General features: G+C 36.2%; 1 protein-coding gene across 1 annotated transcript in view; it reads right to left on the minus strand.

Moving 5' to 3' along the window:
- Positions 1-1,054: 1,054 nt before the first annotated feature.
- LOC123547663 (uncharacterized) overlaps positions 1,055-14,782 on the minus strand; it is a 149,077-nt gene continuing 135,349 nt past the window's right edge. Inside the window, exons 15-18 of the mRNA XM_053550737.1 lie at positions 9,511-9,574; positions 7,654-7,814; positions 7,107-7,246; positions 1,055-3,614 (exon numbers count right to left, since the gene is read on the minus strand). Coding sequence (XP_053406712.1) covers positions 1,957-3,614; positions 7,107-7,246; positions 7,654-7,814; positions 9,511-9,574 — 2,023 coding nt within the window. The 3' untranslated portion in view covers positions 1,055-1,956. The remainder of the gene's footprint in view (positions 3,615-7,106; positions 7,247-7,653; positions 7,815-9,510; positions 9,575-14,782) is intronic.

Here is a 14,782-nt window from a genome sequence, read left to right on the forward strand (position 1 = left end):
CTGTTGACATAAATGAAATTTCAGATCAGTATCTTCATTAGTTATGGAGATATACCCATTTTAATTTGAAATAAAGGGAGGTAATTTGACATAAAATCAGTCCATAGTTATCTACCCTGACTGGCTCAGTCCAACTAATGACAATAATGAAATTTCAAATAAGTCCTATAAGTACTTACTGATATAAATCCATTTTGACTACAATCAGGGGAGGTAATCAGATATAACTCTGGAACCTACGATTGGATCTGATTTGTCATGGAATCCAAGATTTATTGTTGTTGAAGATATTTTGGAAGTTTGTATCAAAAAAAAACATAAATGAAGTCTCTATATGGCTGCAAAAGCCAAAATAGCCAATTTTGGACCTTTCAGCGGCCATAACTCTGGAACCCATGATGGAATCTGGCCAGTTCAAGAAAAGAAGTAAGATCTTGTGGTGATACAAGTTGTGTGCAAGTTTGGTTAAAATCAAATCATAAATGAAGTTGCTATTGTGCAGACAAGGTCAAAATAGCTAATTCTGGCCCTTTCAGGGGCCATAACTCTGGAATCCATTAAGGGATCTAGCCAGTTCAATAAAGGAATTGAGATCTTATGGCAACACAAGTTTTGGCAAGTTTGATTAAATTCAAATCATAAATGAAGCTGCTACTGTGCAGACAAGGTCAAAATAGCTAATTCTGGCCCCGGGCCATAACTCTGGAACCCATAATGGAATCTAGCCAGTTCAAAAAAGGAACCAAGATCTTATAGTGATACAAGTTGTGTGCAAGTTTGGTTAAAATCAAATCATAAATGAAGCTGCTATTGTGCAGACAAGGTCAAAATAGCTAATTCTGGCCCTTTCAGGCAATACTCTGGCATAATGGAACTGGCAGTTCATAAGGAACAATCTTATGGATACAGTTGTTGAAGTTTGGTAAAAATAATCATAATAAGCTCTATTTGAGACAATCTAAATGCTGATTTTCTTTCAGGGGCATAATCTGGAACCATATGGGATCTGTCAGTGTAGAGGTACAGATGTTATGTGATACAAGTTCAATTTGGTTAAAATAAAATCATAAATGAAACCACGCACGACGCACGGACTGACGATGGACGACGAACGAAGGGTGATCACAAAAGCTCACCTTGTCACTATGTGACAGGTGAGCTAAAAAGCTAAGGGTGATAAAACACACTGACCTTACTGTAGCCGCTAAGAAATAATGCTACCCTATTTTATAAACAATTTTACATATAAGACATATTAGAATCAAAGTAATATGAATCATTATTGCATTTTATTTGCTTTAAACAGTAAGTAAGTAACGACTTTAATTATAGTCGATGACATACTTGGCAGAGCCAATTTTCAATATGGTCCACTCCTTTTGCTCAACTTTAAACACTCCAAATCTGTTATAACCCACATATAATCTATGGGACTACATCCTTAAGGATATTATTCTGTAGGCATATAACCTCTTCTTCATGTTTAAACTAATTAAAATTTCTTGAATGCAACCTAATACTTCAAGGAAAAAAGTCAATTTCAAAGATCTGAACATTCATTTAAAAGGATGAAGAAAAACTTTGCAAACTAGTTACTATTCCTTTTGACTATATCCACGGGTATTCTTCATGAAATGTAATCTCTACACTAAACCTTTAAAATTATAATTAACTCTTGTTACTTTTAGTAGGAATGCAAAATTATTTTCATCATATTTGTTACTTGTACCAAAATGTTCTGGAAGTATAACTAAATTTCTGAGGAAAAAAAGACAAATATATATATATATATATATATACGCTTAATTTAAAAAATGACCCATCCATACATTTTCATATAAAAACAAGTAATTCAAATGACATGGCACATTCTATCACCACTCTACTTGAATAAATTAATTCCTCTCTAAAATTCAATCAAAATGAAATAATCCACATTGACTGAAAGTTGAGTTATTATTGCAATATAACAAATTGTTGACAGCTTTCTGTTGTATGGTCCTCACTGTAACAATTCATACATTTTCTGCGTCCTGGGACCCATCTCGTCGCACGAGGTCTCTCTTCAACTTCTGATTCTTCCTTCACTTTTACAAAATCTGCTAAGTTACTTTTTGGAAAATTATATTCATAATTTTTATCTGATGAAGCCTTTTCTGTAGGTTCTGTAAATACATCCTTTGTTTGTGGAAGCACTGTTTTTAAATCTGTTTCAGGGAAATCTTTCTCATAACCTGGATTATCGTGCTGTAAGCCAACCCAGTCATTAACATTTAGATCATCAGAACTGGCACTATCCCAATTTTCATCATCATCATCATCATCCAGATCAAAAGCAAAGTTGTCACATCTCTCCTGAACCATTATATTATTTCTACCGATTTCATCTTCTGAGGAATCAGACAAGCATTTATCCATTTTGTCAAACTTTTCACCCACAATGTTCTGATGTTTTTCATTGTAAATAGCACCTGAAGGTTCTGAATTCATTCCATTATCTACTTTGATGTTGACATTTTCTATATTGTTAACATCTTGTTCAAATTCATCCTCAATTATTACATCTGGTCCATTATCTATGTAAATGTTATCACCTATAGATTCCTCTGCACCACTGTCAAAATATCTTGTATCGGCTGCCTCCCCAACAGCCCACCAATCTATATTTTCATCAACCCTATTTTCAGTACTGTTATCAATATCTCTAGCAGTTTTAACAGTTCCCTTATTACCATAATTTTGTAGAGATTCTATTATTGCTTGCTGTACATCACTTTCAAATGCACTCGGTTCAATACTTCTATTGCTTTCTTGTTTTCTGTCATCCACTGAAGTATTTACTTTTTCCCCTTTTCTCTCTCGATCTTTATCTTTCTTTGATTTTTTCTTACCGAGATCTTTAGTAGGAGCATACTTCAAGGCAACATCATTCTCAATTATTTCCATAGATGTACTGTCCAATTTCTTCCTAGTCTCTAGACGTTTCTCTTCTAATTTGGCACCGTTTCTTGCATTTTCAACTGCTGGTGGTTCGTAATCAAACCAATCAACAAGGCTCTTACCTATTGCACTTTTCTGTTCAGCTATAGTTTTACATTTATCATTATTCATGTTAACATTTTGATTCTGGATATCTTTCCCAACTTCAAAGTCCTTTGTCCTCAAAGCAGCAGAAAAAGATTCATTAGAACTCTGTTCAAAATCAGCTTCTAAACTACTCATCAAATTCTGCCTTCTGCTGTCTGAGCTCTTTTTAGGTGTGGGAGATACTTCATTTATTCCATTTATCTGAACATTTAACTGAGGCCTATCTCTGTCAGTGTCAGCAACACAAGATTCACTTGGGGTGACATAAACACTGTCTGTTTTAGTTGAAAATTTCGACAAATCACTGACATTTGAAGTATCCAATGTATCGTTTGATTCTGTGGAGCAGAAACTGTCTTTCGGTGTTGACAGTGTCTGTACTGGTCCACCTCTGCCAAGAGGTCTTAGACTTAGTTCCGGATCCGGTGAAGCATAATCGGTATTTACCTGCCAGTTCATCTGTGACAGAACATCTAAATCCATATTTCTGAATCCCTCATCCTGCCATTCTGATTCCATAAAAGTTGCTGAAATAAAGTTTTATACAGTAAGATTTTGGCAAAAGAACAAATGCATTAAAATGAAGTAGGTCAATTTTTACCCAGTGCAATGCTGGCACATAAATCTAGATATTAATGACAAAATTACACTAATTATTCGTATTTTTCTGTCCCAGGCATATATTCCAACTTTTCATGTTGGGATGTGCTAGCATACATCGTATATAGGTGTAAGCTCTTTTTTTTAGATTAAACATAATACAATCATACAATGTATAATCATTAATGCAATGTCATTTGTTTAATATTTCTCTGGATGTTGGATGCAGCATATCACCCTGCTATGGTGGTTGTTCGTTTTTGTTTGTTTGTTTGTTTTGTTGGATTTAACGTCGCACCGACACATGATAGGTCATATGGCGACTTTCCAGCTTTTTAATGGTGGAGGAAGACCCCAGGTGCCCCTCCGTGCATTATTTCATCACGAGCGGGCACCTGGGTAGAACCACCGACCTTCCGTAAGCCAGCTGGATGGCTTCCTCACATGAAGAATTCAACGCCCCGAGTGAGGCTCAAACCCACATCGATGAGGGGTAAGTGATTTGAAGTCAGCGACCTGAACCAATCGACCACGGAGGCTCCGGTGGTTGTTTGTACCATGTCAACGATGCAAATCCAATGATGCACATCAAACTTATTGGCCAGACAAGCTACTGTGCACAGATTGATTCATGCATGCATACCCTCATACTGACAGGGATAATACTGTATGCACAAAGGGCCTTAAATCTTGTCCTCCTCAAGTAATCCAACTAAAACTTGCTGGGCTGCATTTCTTTGGAGCAGTTGACATTTCTATCATGTTTAATTCAAATCCAACAAACAAACTTTTAGATATCACTCCAGACAGACAACAAATTGAATAAAATATGCACTAATTATATAACTGCAAAGGGCCATAAGTCTTGTCTTGTCTTCCTCAACCAATCTAAATGAAACTTTCAGGGCCACATTGCCCTATAGCATCTAACATTTCTACCATGTTTTATTTAACAAATAATCAAGGCTTTCGAGTGGTTTATTGTCTGATTTACCATGGTTCAGAGTTCAGATGTGTAGAAATTGAACCATGAGGGCGTTAACCCGAGTGGTTAAATACTGAAGCATCTGAACGATGAATGGTGGTAAATTAGACGATAAATTACAAGAAGGCCTTGATTGTTTTCATTCTGACATGCTCATTGATATATTCTAATAAATATTATGCTGGGCTTCATTTATCCAAGGAGTAATGTATCGGACGTCGTGTGGCAATTTGACGTCATAATTGATGCCATAATGCTCTCTTAACGGTCCGCACATCAACCGTTGTTTATCGCAGAATATACAGAGCTTGATTTCTTTCTTTGTTTAACTGGAAATCAAACCAAGTCATATTAGAATGAAATTCTTCCAATATCTCAGATATGACTCCGAATGGACAGAAATGGACTACCTGTGTACTACATATATAAGTACGAAGGAAATTGGTAAAAAGTCACCCAAACGAAGAACAATGCTCTCAAATTATTTTGAAATTGATGTATCAGTATGAGACGAGATTTTCAAAGTTTTCCATATGGTCATACAGAGAACACTATCTCCCTACCCTATTGGTGGCCATAGTTATCAAAGAAATTATTTCAAAGAATTTAGTAGTGGGTAACCAAAGTAATATTGCTATGAATTCTTTAAAATCAAGCCTGCAGTCTCAAGATAAGATTTTCAAAGTTTTCCAAAAAGCCATATAGGGAAAACTAGCCTTGCCTCCCTGAAAGCAAGTTTTTCAATGAAAAAGAATTAATTGAAGGAATTTGGTACAGGTTCACCAAAGGGACATTGTTGGAACATTGTTGTAAGATTATTTTGAAATAGGACTAGCAGTTTCTGAGATGAAGATTTTCATAGCCAATTAAAGAAAACTATTTCTGTGCCCTGGCAGCCATATTTTTAAATGAAATAGGTCTGAGACCGCCAATTCAAATAAGAGCTGTCCGTAAGACAGCACACTCCACTATTCTATTCGGCAATTTGACAGTAAAATGAATTTATATCTCTATAAGAGACCTCTACTATAAAAGGAAGATACACCAAGAAACAAAGTTATATCCAGAAAACGAAGATTGCCAAAAACGTTTAAGTATGAAAGGGGCATAATTCTTTCAAAAATATAATTAGAGTTATGGGGATTGTAACCACACATGCAGATGACAACTGCAAAGAAATACTTTTAATTTCAAGTCATTATCTTTTAAAGTACCAAAGATATGTCTATAAACGAAGCTTTTGAAAAAATTTAACATAAAAATAATTCCAAGTGTAACACCTTGGTGACCTTGACCTTGGGTATAATGAGTCCAGTCCCTGCACATACTTTCTTTGTATGCTGGGCAATGTTTATTTGACATTACAATAAGATGTAAGCAAAAGTAACAAAGATATAACAGAACAAGAGCTGTCACTAATGGTGACAAATGCTCCTGCAGTGCCTTGATCTTTGACCTGGTGACCTTGACCTTTGACCTGGTGACCCCAAAGTCAATAGGGGTCTTGTACTCAATAAGTACTATCAGCACGTGAAGTTTGAAGGTCCTGGGTGAAGTGGTTTGCGAGAAAAGTGCCTTCATGCAAAAAAAAGTTAACACTGGCCCCTGTGACCTTGATCTTTGACCTGTTGACCCCAAAGTCAGTAGGGGTTGTGTACTCAATAAGTACTATCAGCAAGTGAAGTTTGAAGGTCCTGGGTGCAGTGGTTCGCGAGTAAAGTGCCTTCATGCAAAAAGTTAAAATTGGCCCCTCTGACCTAGACCTTCGACCTGGCGACCCCAAAGTCAGTAGGGGTTGTGTACTCAATAAGTACTATCAGCATGTGAAGTTTGAAGGTCCTGGGTGCAGTGGTTCTCGAGTAAAGTGCCTTCATGCAAAAAGTTAACATTGGCCCTGTGACCTTGACCTTTGACCCCAAAGTCAGTAGGGGTCGTGTACTCAAAAAGTACTATAAGCATGTGAAGTTTGAAGGTCCTGGGTGCAGTGGTTCGCGAGTAGTGCCTTGATGCAAAAAGTTAAAATTGGCCCCTGTGTACTATCAGCATGTGAACTTTTTCGCGAGTAAAGTGCCTTCATGCAAAAGTTAACGTTGACCTTCATGCAAAAAGTTAAGGTTGTGACGAAAGAACGAACGGATGGACAGTTGAAAACTAATATGCCTCCCTTCAGGGGCATAAAAACAAAGGTTGCCAAAAAAGTTTACCCTTAATAACACCTTGATGACCTTGACCTTATGTATAATATGCCAAGACCCTGAACATACATTGTTTGTATGCTAGACTATGTTTATGTGAACTTGCAGTAAGATATAAGCAATAGTAACAAAGACAAAGGTTGCTGAAAAACTTTAACCAAGAAAGCTCAAGCAGACGTTAGGGCAAGTATAATAGCACCCCTATTCTCCGAATAGTGGAGCTAAAAATGAGCAGATACCTTTATCACAAGCTGATGGTCGGACCTGGCAGGAAGACGGTATCATGGTTCGTCTCTGTGTCTGCGTACTTACACTGCGTTTCTCAGTATTCAACGAGAACAAATCAAGCATGATGTCAAGTAGCCGTTCTCTTACAGATCTAAAATATTCAAACACATTTTTTTCATTACAAACATTAAATTTACTACTGTATATTATTTGAATGTTAGTTCATACATGCAGCAAATTGTCTTCTATAATTATGTCCCTTTTTTAACCAAGGAAATGCATTATAGTCAAATGCACAGATATCAAGAAGCACTTAACCAGCTTTTTTTGTGAGGTGGCAATATACCTTGAAACAACTTTACAACTTTTTTCCCCTCAGGTGACATTGTAACTTGAAAGAACTAAATCACATTTTGGCTTAAGGTAACACAACATCTTAAGTTCATCTTTTGGTCTAAGGTGACATAATACCTTGAAAGAACTAAACCAACTTTAGCACTAAGGTGACACAATACCTTAAAACAACTGTATTAATTTTGGCCTAAGGTGACATAATACCTTGAAACATTTTCATTGAGGAGCTTCTTGCGAACTTCATCCTTTATCCGCAATCTGAATGCCTCGTTATGTTGTATCAGTTGTGTGCCAGACACCTCCCAGAATGCACCAAAACAATCCAGAAACACATTTTCTTTATCAACCTGACCAATCTGTGAACCCTGTATAAATATTAGAAAACATCTGTCAAACAGTAGTACAGTCAAAGGCTGTTCACTCAAACTCACATAATACGAACACTACGTTTAGCACTTACCATCAGGTCGCAGCAAATCATTACATGGTGTGTTTTGTTGATGTCTTGAACTACAGATAACTCAAACAAATTTTGCTGGTCATGTCGAGTTCGAGTGAATGAAGTTTTACTGTATATGATAACATATTAATTAACCTTTACCCTACTAAATTTCTAAAATGGACTGGTCAATCATTCGATTTGGGAAATACTATTTATTATGTAAAGGGGTATTCACTTAAAATTTACTGACTGAATAGTGAACAGTGCAGACAGTGATCAGCTTGGCTGATATTGGTGACCACTGGTAGCACAGGCAGAATCACTGGCCACCAGCAGGCTAAAGGTTAAGTATTACATTTATACAGATACTATAAGAATCATAACAATATCATAGGAAGAGATTTTGTTTCTCATTGTTCAACAGAGTAATCTGATGGCAGTACATTGTAAAATCATTTAATTTCATGGCATGAAATTTCGTGGTTTTTCATCAAAACGGCAATTTCGTGAGGATATGAATTCGTGGATTTCATCTTTTGAATATAAAATGAATGGGAGTTTTACTTGTTTGTTGGGATTAAATTTTGAGGATTGACTCAACCATAAAATCCACGAAAATAAGTCCCCCGTGAAAATTAATGAGTTAACAGCACAAGTCTCAGTCACACTACACCGTATAGCGTTAATGGACGCCCAACTTATAACAAAATTTTAAATCCATTTGTGTCCGTTCGCATGGGTCTCTTGTCCGTTTCTCATGCGGCACCTGTGCTCCTTGTCCGACCATGTTCATTCCATCCAGTGGAAGGTTTTGAGCATGTTCAAAATTTAGAATGTACCGGAGAAAGTTTTCTGTTAGATGTACCGTAGCAATTTGCTGATATGTGTTTTGTTCTTTACTCGTGCTTTCCGTATTCTGTTCTTTTCCAGTTTGCATACATTCTTGTACGGTAAACCCGATTCACAGCCGGACTACTATCGGACATGCAAAGGATGTAAAGTATGTTCAATGGACATTTGACAAGAAAGTTTTTTCTATTTCTCATGTGTTGCGCTTACGTTTTACGCGATATAAGTCTGTTACTAGTAAGGTGATATCCTTTTACTGAACGTTGTTCCTGACATATTTGTGCATTAATCTTGTGGTCATTGTGCCTTATATGCGCGAGAGCGAGCAGCTGGACATGCCCTTCATCACCGGATAACTTTCTGCCACTACTTTTTCTATGTGTCTGGTGTCCGTTAACGCAATAATATGGTGTAGTGTGACTGACACAATAACACAATGACTATTGACATGTTATTCATACAAACTTCCAATCTCTTTTTATTTACAACAAGACCTGGGATTTCAGTATTATTCCCTATCTATATGTAATTTCTTATCTGGTGCATGACCTCATTTGTGGTCATTCAATTTTGGATTTAGATGTTCATAACAATGATACATTCAACTTTACACAGTCTAAAGTATAATTTATGTAATAAGTAGATGCTTTTGTAATAAAAAGGTAAGTGGGAGATTTCATTACAGCAAGGTTTTTCAAAACAAAAGCAGAATATACTACGACAAAATTCCCTACTTACGATGCAATAACAAAGAAAGATAGATTATGTACCTTATTATTGAACACGATCCATTTCTCCACTGTCTGTAGAATGCCATCTTGAATACTGGCATTGCTGAAATACAAGTAAACAGCCTATAATGTAATTGTATTGTTGAAATACAAGTTTACAGACTATTATGTACTGGCATTTTGCTGCAGTACAAGTAAACAGCCTATTATGTACTGGCATTTTGCTGCAATACAAGTAAACAGCCTATTATTACTGGCATTTTGCTGCAATACAAGTAAACAGCCTATTATGTACTGGCATTTTGCTGCAATACAAGTAAACAGCCTATTACGTACTGGCATTTTGCTGCAATACAAGTAAACAGCCTATTATTACTGGCATTGCTGAAATGCTTGCTTTTTTAATAGACCACAAAATCAATAGATGTCATCTACTCTGCATGTCCAATCATCCTATGAACTTTCAACATTCTGAGTCAAGTGGTTCTCAAGTTACTGACCGGAAATGGTTTTCAATGTTCAGGCCCATGTGTCCTTGACCTTTAACAGAGTGGCCCCAAAATCAATAGGGGTCAACTACTCTGCATGTCTAATCATCCTATGATGTTTTAATATTCCGGGTCAAGTGGTTCTCAAGTTATGATCAGAAATGGTTTTCCATGTTTGGGCCCCTGTGACCTTGACCTTTAACAGAGTGACCCAAAATCAATAGCGGTCATCTACTCTGCATGACCAATCATCCTACGAAGTTATCATCCTATGAAGTTTCGACATTCTGGGTCAAGTGGTTCTCAAGTTATTCATCAGAAATGATTATCCATGTTCAGGCCCCTGTAACCTTAATATTTAATGGTGTGACACCAGAAACAATAGGGGTTGCCTTCTCCATAAGCCCTGCCATCCTATGAAGTCTGAACGTTCTAGGTCAAATGATTCTCTAGTTAATGATCAGAAATGAAGTGTGATGGACAGACGAGTACTACTATTTGATGAACACTTTGAGCCTGGTAGTAGCAGTTGTCAGTAATGTGCAATTACAATATAGTATTTAAAAAAAATTCTCTAGTTTAAAACTGCTGGAAACAATTTTTGTGATGAAAGGGTATATTGTCAAACACCAAGGCAGAAACTTTAAATGGTTCCAACATAATACAAGAGGGTCAAGATGACCCTGAATCACTCACCTGAGTAATATGAGCCACATGTTTAAAATGGCACACTGATGCTAAAATATTACAAAGTAGGTCACATTCATGGTAACTGAGTCAGTTTTAAGATCAGTGTGCAAAACTGTAGATGTCATCAAAATTTCCAGGATGTATCTTAAAAAGCAACAAAGTAGGTCAGAAGGTCAAGGTCACAGTCAGGGGACCCCTAATCACTTGGAGTCATCAGGTTGGACCCCAGGGCAGGGGTTACTTAGGGTTAACCATGGTTACTTAGATAACCTGTACCAACCTCGCGTTGAACGTTCTTATACCACATGATGTAAAAATACTTTTAACTGATCTGTCAGGATAGAAGAAGTGTTCCCTGAAATAAATCCTTTTGTTAAATGTAACACATTCTTATATAGTAATAAAAATGATTAGTTATAGTGTTAAAGCTTGAATTGTTTATACATGTTTGTCCTTTAAGCTTAGATATTTAATTTTAACACCTGTAGTTTTCTTCTTTTCCTAGATGTTATGCCATTCATCAACTTGAACAAGACAACCAAAAAATTACTTCCTGATTTCCATCTGGTGTTAACAACATTGATATCAATCTTTAATGCATGTTTGTTTAATGGTAGATATCAGCAGAACTTATTTGATGTTTTGCCTTTTTTGCTAAAGACACAACAGTTACTGTACATTCTTTCTAATATCTAAATTGTTAACGTCAGATCTGCTGTAGCTTTTATAAGTTTTTTGCCATTCCCAATGTCAATTTACATATTCCATTTGAAGGAATGCATAGGGCTATTGTCAACATCCATGTTTCGTTTTGATAATTATCCACTTGTGGGATTTTATTGAATCTAAACACAACAAAAGGGCCAAGATGGCCCTAGGTTGCTCACCTGAGAAATACACCATTATAACAGTGTAAACATGTTTGACCTTGTGCTTTCATGGAAATAAATATTCTGACCAATTATCATTAAAATTGGAGCATAAATCTTAAGTATAAAAAAGTATTTTCTTTGATTTGTCATAGTGACCTAGTTTTTGACCCCAGATGACCCATATTCGAACTTGATTTAAGATTTCATCAAGGCAATCATTCTTACCAAATTTCATGAAGATCAATTGAAAAATACAGCCTCTATCGCATACAAGAGGTTTTTCTTTGATTTGACCTAGTGACCTAGTTTTTGACCCCAGACTACCCATATTCGAACTTGACCTAGATTTCATCAAGGCAACCAATCTGACTAAATTTTATGTCAATCAGTTGAAAAATACAGCCTCTATCACATACACAAGCTTTTTCTTTGATTTAACCTAGTGAACCTAGATGACCCATATTCCAATTCTATCTAGATTTCATCAAGGCAATCATTCTGACTTAATTCATGAAGATCAAATGAAAAATACAGCCTCTATCACATACACAAGGTTTTTGTTTGATCTGACCTAGTGACCTACTTTTTGACCTCAGATGGCCCATTTTCAAACTTGACCTAGATTACATCAAGGCAATCATTCTGACTTAATTTCATGAAAATCAATTGAAAAATACAGCCTCTAACGCATACACAAGGTTTTCCTTTGATTTGACATAGTGACCTACTTTTTGATCCAAGATGACCCATATTCGAACTTGACCTAAATTTCATCAAGGCATTCATTCTGACCAGAATTCATGAAGATTAATTGAAAAATACAACCTCTACCACATACACAAGGTTTTTCTTTGATTTGACCTACTGACCTAGTTTCTGACCCAAGATGACCCATTTTCAAACTCATCCTAGACTTCATCAAGGTAATCATTCTGACCAAAATTCATGAAGACTTACTGAAAAATACAGCCTCTATCGCATACACAAGTTTTTCTTTGATTTGACCTAGTGACCTAGTTTTTGAACCCAGACTACCCATATTGGAACTTGACCTAGATTTCATCAAGGCAACCAATCTGACTAAATTGTATGAAAATCCAGAGTAAAATGCTGCCCCTACTGCATACACAAGGTTTTTCTTTGATTTGACCTAGTGACCTAGTTTTTGAACCAAGATGACCCATATTCAAACCTGACCTAGATTTCATCAAGGCTATCACTGTGACAAAATTTTATGTCAATCAGTTGAAAAATACAGCCTCCATCACATACACAAGCTTTTTCTTTGATTTAACCTAGTGACCCTAGATGACCTATATTCCAATTCTATCTAGATTTCATCAAGGCAATCATTCTGACTAAATTTCATGAAGATCAAATGAAAAATACAGCCTCTATCACATACACAAGGTTTTTGTTCGATTTGACCTAGTGACCTACTTTTTGACCTCAGATGACCCATTTTCAAACTTGATCTAGATTACATCAAGGCAATCATTCTGACTTAATTTCATGAAAATCAATTGAAAAATACAGCCTCTAACGCATACACAAGGTTTTCCTTTGATTTGACATAGTGACCTACTTTTTGATCCAAGATGACCCATATTCGAACTTGACCTAAATTTCATCAAGGCATTCATTCTGACCAGAATTCATTAAGATTAATTGAAAAATACAACCTCTATCACATACACAAGGTTTTTCTTTGATTTGACCTATTGACCTAGTTTTTGACCCAAGATGACCCATTTTCGAACTCATCCTAGACTTCATCAAGGTAATCATTCTGACCAAAATTCATGAAGACTTACTGAAAAATACAGCCTCTATTGCATACACAAGTGTTTTTTTTTATTTGACCTAGTGACCTAGTTTTTGACCCCAGATGACCCATTTTTGAACTCGGCCTAGATCTTATCAAGGTAATCATTCTGACCAAAATTCATGAAGACTTACTAAAAAATACAGCCTCTATCGCATACACAAGGTTTTTCTTTAATTTGACCTAGTGACCTAGTTTTTGACTGCATATGACCCATTTTCAAAATCTTCCTAGATTTCATCAAGGCTATCATTCTGATCAAATTTCATAAAGATCAGTTGAAAAATACAGCCTCTATCGCATACACAAGGTTTTTCTTTGATTTGACCTAGTGACCTAGTTTTTGACCCCAGATGACCCATTTTCGAACTCAGCCTTGATTTCATCAAGGTTATCATTCTGGCCAAATTTCTTAAGGATCAGTTGAAAAATACAGCCTCTATCGCATACACAAGCTAAATGTTGACAGACGACTGACAGACAGACGACAGACAACAGACGCTGAACATCGGGGGATCACAAAACTCACCTGAGCTAACAAGAGCTGTCGGAGGACAGCAACACTCGACTATTCAACAGCCTTGTCAATTGAGTCAATACAAGTCGAAAAAGGGGCATAATTTTGTAAAAATGCAAAACAGGGTTATGGAACCTTCACAGTGCTTATAAGCTGATGACAGTGGACAGGTGTATGAATTTTCAATCCATTCCCAGTGTGGGTACTGAGATACCAGCTTACATATAAGAATTTAACCCAAAATTGCAATGTTTAACAAGATGGCCATAATGGCCCTATATTGCTCACCTGTTATGATTGCACTTAAGGACAAGAAAGCCAAAAAATCATAATCAAGATCAATCAAAAGAGTTATGAGAAAATATAGCTGAAATTTTCTTAAAGTTACTTCAAATAAAATTATCTTCAAATCAGGCCAGAAGTTTCATACAAGGAAGCTTTCTGTATAGCCATATATAGGAAAGTGTGCCCCTCCCCATGGCTGCCACTTTTTCAATGAATCAAAATTATTTGAAGGAATTTGGTAGAGGGTCACCCAAGAAACATTTGTGAAAAATTATTTTGAAAACAGACCAGCAGTTTCTGACAAAAGATTTTTAAAGTTCTATATACTTAGGCATATAGGGAAAATAAGCAAAACCCCTTAGAGGCCATGTTTTTCATGAATCAAAATTATTTGAAGGAATATAGTAGAGGGTCACCCAAGGAACACTAGTCTTGTGTAAACTGTTTTGAAATCATGCAGTTTTCTGCTATATAGCCATAAGTCCAAAGGACAGGAACAATAAACGGAAGAAATTTAACCAAAAGAATAAATTCTAACAAGGTACAGATATGTCAAAATACACCTAAAAATTGGAGGTACCATCCATGTTATACCATAGAAAAGTGGACTCAGTTTTTCCCTATGGCATATAAT

The sequence above is a fragment of the Mercenaria mercenaria genome, chromosome 9, assembly GCF_021730395.1.
Source record: "Mercenaria mercenaria strain notata chromosome 9, MADL_Memer_1, whole genome shotgun sequence".
NCBI lineage: Eukaryota > Metazoa > Mollusca > Bivalvia > Venerida > Veneridae > Mercenaria > Mercenaria mercenaria.